The sequence below is a fragment of the Echinops telfairi genome, unplaced genomic scaffold, assembly GCF_000313985.2.
Source record: "Echinops telfairi isolate 266 unplaced genomic scaffold, ASM31398v2 ScPeMD7_1713;HRSCAF=2227, whole genome shotgun sequence".
NCBI classification, from domain to species: Eukaryota; Metazoa; Chordata; class Mammalia; order Afrosoricida; family Tenrecidae; genus Echinops; species Echinops telfairi.
The window spans coordinates 21,397,654-21,400,342 of record NW_022105611.1 but is presented as its reverse complement, the minus strand read 5'-3'; the positions used below and the strand labels follow the sequence as shown (position 1 = coordinate 21,400,342).

General features: G+C 53.1%; 1 protein-coding gene across 5 annotated transcripts in view; it reads right to left on the bottom strand.

The window, feature by feature from the left end:
* Positions 1-2,057: 2,057 nt before the first annotated feature.
* Positions 2,058-2,689, bottom strand: part of CLPB (caseinolytic mitochondrial matrix peptidase chaperone subunit B) — a 163,153-nt gene continuing 162,521 nt past the window's right edge. For all 5 annotated transcript variants that reach the window (XM_045293127.1, XM_045293128.1, XM_004708797.4 and 2 more), the window contains one exon: positions 2,058-2,362. In XM_045293127.1, the coding sequence (XP_045149062.1) occupies positions 2,114-2,362 (249 nt within the window). In that variant the 3' untranslated portion in view covers positions 2,058-2,113. The remainder of the gene's footprint in view (positions 2,363-2,689) is intronic.

Genomic DNA, 2,689 nt, shown 5'->3' with positions numbered 1-2,689 from the left:
GAACCCACCGGGGCGCCCCTCGGTCAGACCCGTCAGGCGTAGTCAGTGAATAGTACCCTCAGAGAACATTCTCCTCAGAACAATCAGCAGTGTGAGGCCGAGAGGACGAATGGAGGAGGGCCCCAGGGAAGACGTGGTCTGAGTGCTGTTACAGGTGACTGCAGTCAGTGTTCTGAAGCCATGCATGCATTGGAAAACTAACTTCTATAATGGTCACCCAAACCATAAAAAATAGCATTGTAAAATAATATAAAAGCCACAACAAAGCAACCACTATAACATTGCATTCAACTCCAATAAATTGCTCTTGGCCCAATCTTTTTGGATGTCCAGGCAAAAGGCACTTCAAGTTAGCTAGTGCTGCACTGCTGGTGAGGACCAGACTGCTGCTAGCGGCACCTGGTTCAAAAGAAAGGCTCGTCAGAGAAACGCGGCTGCCACGAGCAACCCTAGCGGGGTCCTGCTCCAGAAAAGGAGCCTGGTGGGAAAGCTGGCAAGCCTTGGATACGGCCTGTGATTCCTTAGGAATAATCAGTGAGGACCTGATTTTATGTGGGATGTTAACTGTAAGGGAAGCGTGGGGAAGAGAATATGGGAATTCTCAACTGTTTCTACAACTTTCTGTACACAAAAAATAATTTCAGAACAAAAGTTAAAAAAAGGAGGAGACTCACTGCTTAGGGGATTCCAGCTGAGCTTCTTCTGTTAGGGTGACGAAAAATGTGGAAATGGACAGACAACATGATCAACAAACTGAATGCTACTGAACTGTACATTACTGACTTGTACCAAAAATGCTGAAATGGCAAACGGTTTGTAACATATATGAGAAGGCTTCAAAACATTTGTGGAAAAATGGAATTAAAAGACAAGGGAATTTTCCATCAACTTTTGGAAACCTCTCATACATTTACCACACTAAACAAATTAGTTAAAACTACCACCATCGACACAAAAACAAGAGCGAGCGAGTGCGCAGCAAGGAGAGCAGGCCCGGAGCTGCTCCTTGAACAACAGCGCTCTCCGGAGCTCAGGGCGGGCTTGACCGCCTCACGGCCACCGTGTTGTTAGCGCAGACTTTCATCTCCCAGGGGAATTTGACTCCTGCCCTCCGTTTCTGACTCCTAAGAGAGACTAGCTAACAACTAAGAGAGAGATCCAAGGTCTTCCACTGGGAGGGGAGATGGGTGGTCATCAGTAGGGCCTGGCTATGCCACTAGGCTGGAGGTGAAACACGGCTGGTGTGTGTGGAATGCCCTTGGGCTAGGAGGTCCACAGCCTCTCCTCAGTGACTACTGTGATGGTGCAGGAAGGAGATGTCTACTCCAGGCTGACCCGCTGGGACAGCAGCACAGACCGGCTCGACCTCACTCACGGCTTCCCCTACAGCTTCCCGCTTCTACGTGGTTGTTAGTCCCTAAGGAAGACCCCGCAGAGCTGAACTGGCTTGTTTGGCACGGTTGTCCAATCGCAGAGTTGGGAGAGTCATAAAGCAGTCACTCTCCCATCCAAGACGCACCTATCTTGGCCCAGTTTCAAGGCTAAACAAACCATGGGCTGGATGTGGGGTGGGAAGGGCTCCACGGATCCCTTTTCCTTGGAATTTTAGGGCATGCGCAGGGGGCAGCTACAGTCTTGACTGCAGAGCCATCTATGTCTGGGCCTCTACCCTCCTTGCTCAGGAAGGCATTCTGGGGACTGAGCTGCGTGAAGGCCAGCAGAGGGTAGGCTGCGCATAGGCTCATCTCCGTTTTTCCCGTTAGATCTTTCCTTTGCTGCCATACTTCTGAGCTTCTTGGGTGCGTGGCAGGATAAAGTTGCCAAGGGTGTGGGGCATGGGGCCTGCTGCAGGGTAGAGTTAAGGGATGCCCTCCCTGCCTTGAAGGGCGTGTAGTCTGGGGAGTAGATTATAGGACGACAGCCAAGGGGCCAGAACAAGTCAAGACTCCTGCTGAAGACTTCAGGGCTGAGGAAGGCTCTCCAGCGTGTGAGGAGGTAGGTAAGCAGCCTTGGGCTGGGGGATGAGGCGGAAGCGGCACGAGGGGAAGACAGGCCAGTTGCCATGCCACAGCCCAGGGGCCTTTATTCGATGTTGAGGGCATGTGTGTAGATGCTAGAGTGTGTAGCACACCTTCTCAGGGTGTAGTGGTGCCCGGATGTCAAGTCTGTGAGTCTTGCTGTCCTTATCGATGATCTCCAGCCGTAGCTTGGGTGGACGCTTCTCAGTCTGGGACGAGGGCAGCTCGGGGCTCTTGAAGAGCTGCTTGTCGGAGTCCTCCACGGTAATGCGCAGCGTGCAGCCACCAGGCAGCAGGTCCTGCTCGTAGGCTGCCGCCAGCTGGTTCACCACGCGGCGCTCTACCTGCAGGGGGTGGCAATGGGGTTGTCACCACCGTGGCCTGGCAGCCTGAGGCCCAAGTTCTATCACTTCCTGCTAACTCCCTGGGGCTCGTCAGAAACCCCCTCAAAATGAGCCTGGCTTGTGCTGCAGCCCAGTGGTGTCAGTTTCTGAGGGTCCCCCCGCTTCCCACTCTCAAGAGGGTACACTGTGGGTCACCCTCCAGGACAAAGGTTTGACGTGGTCTTCTTGGGTTTTTGGTTCTCTGGGTATCTGTTCTGGGTGTGGATGACTGAAGCAGTCAAACTAGAGGCAGTCAGGCTGTGTGCCCAGTGGGGAGGGAGGTTGGGG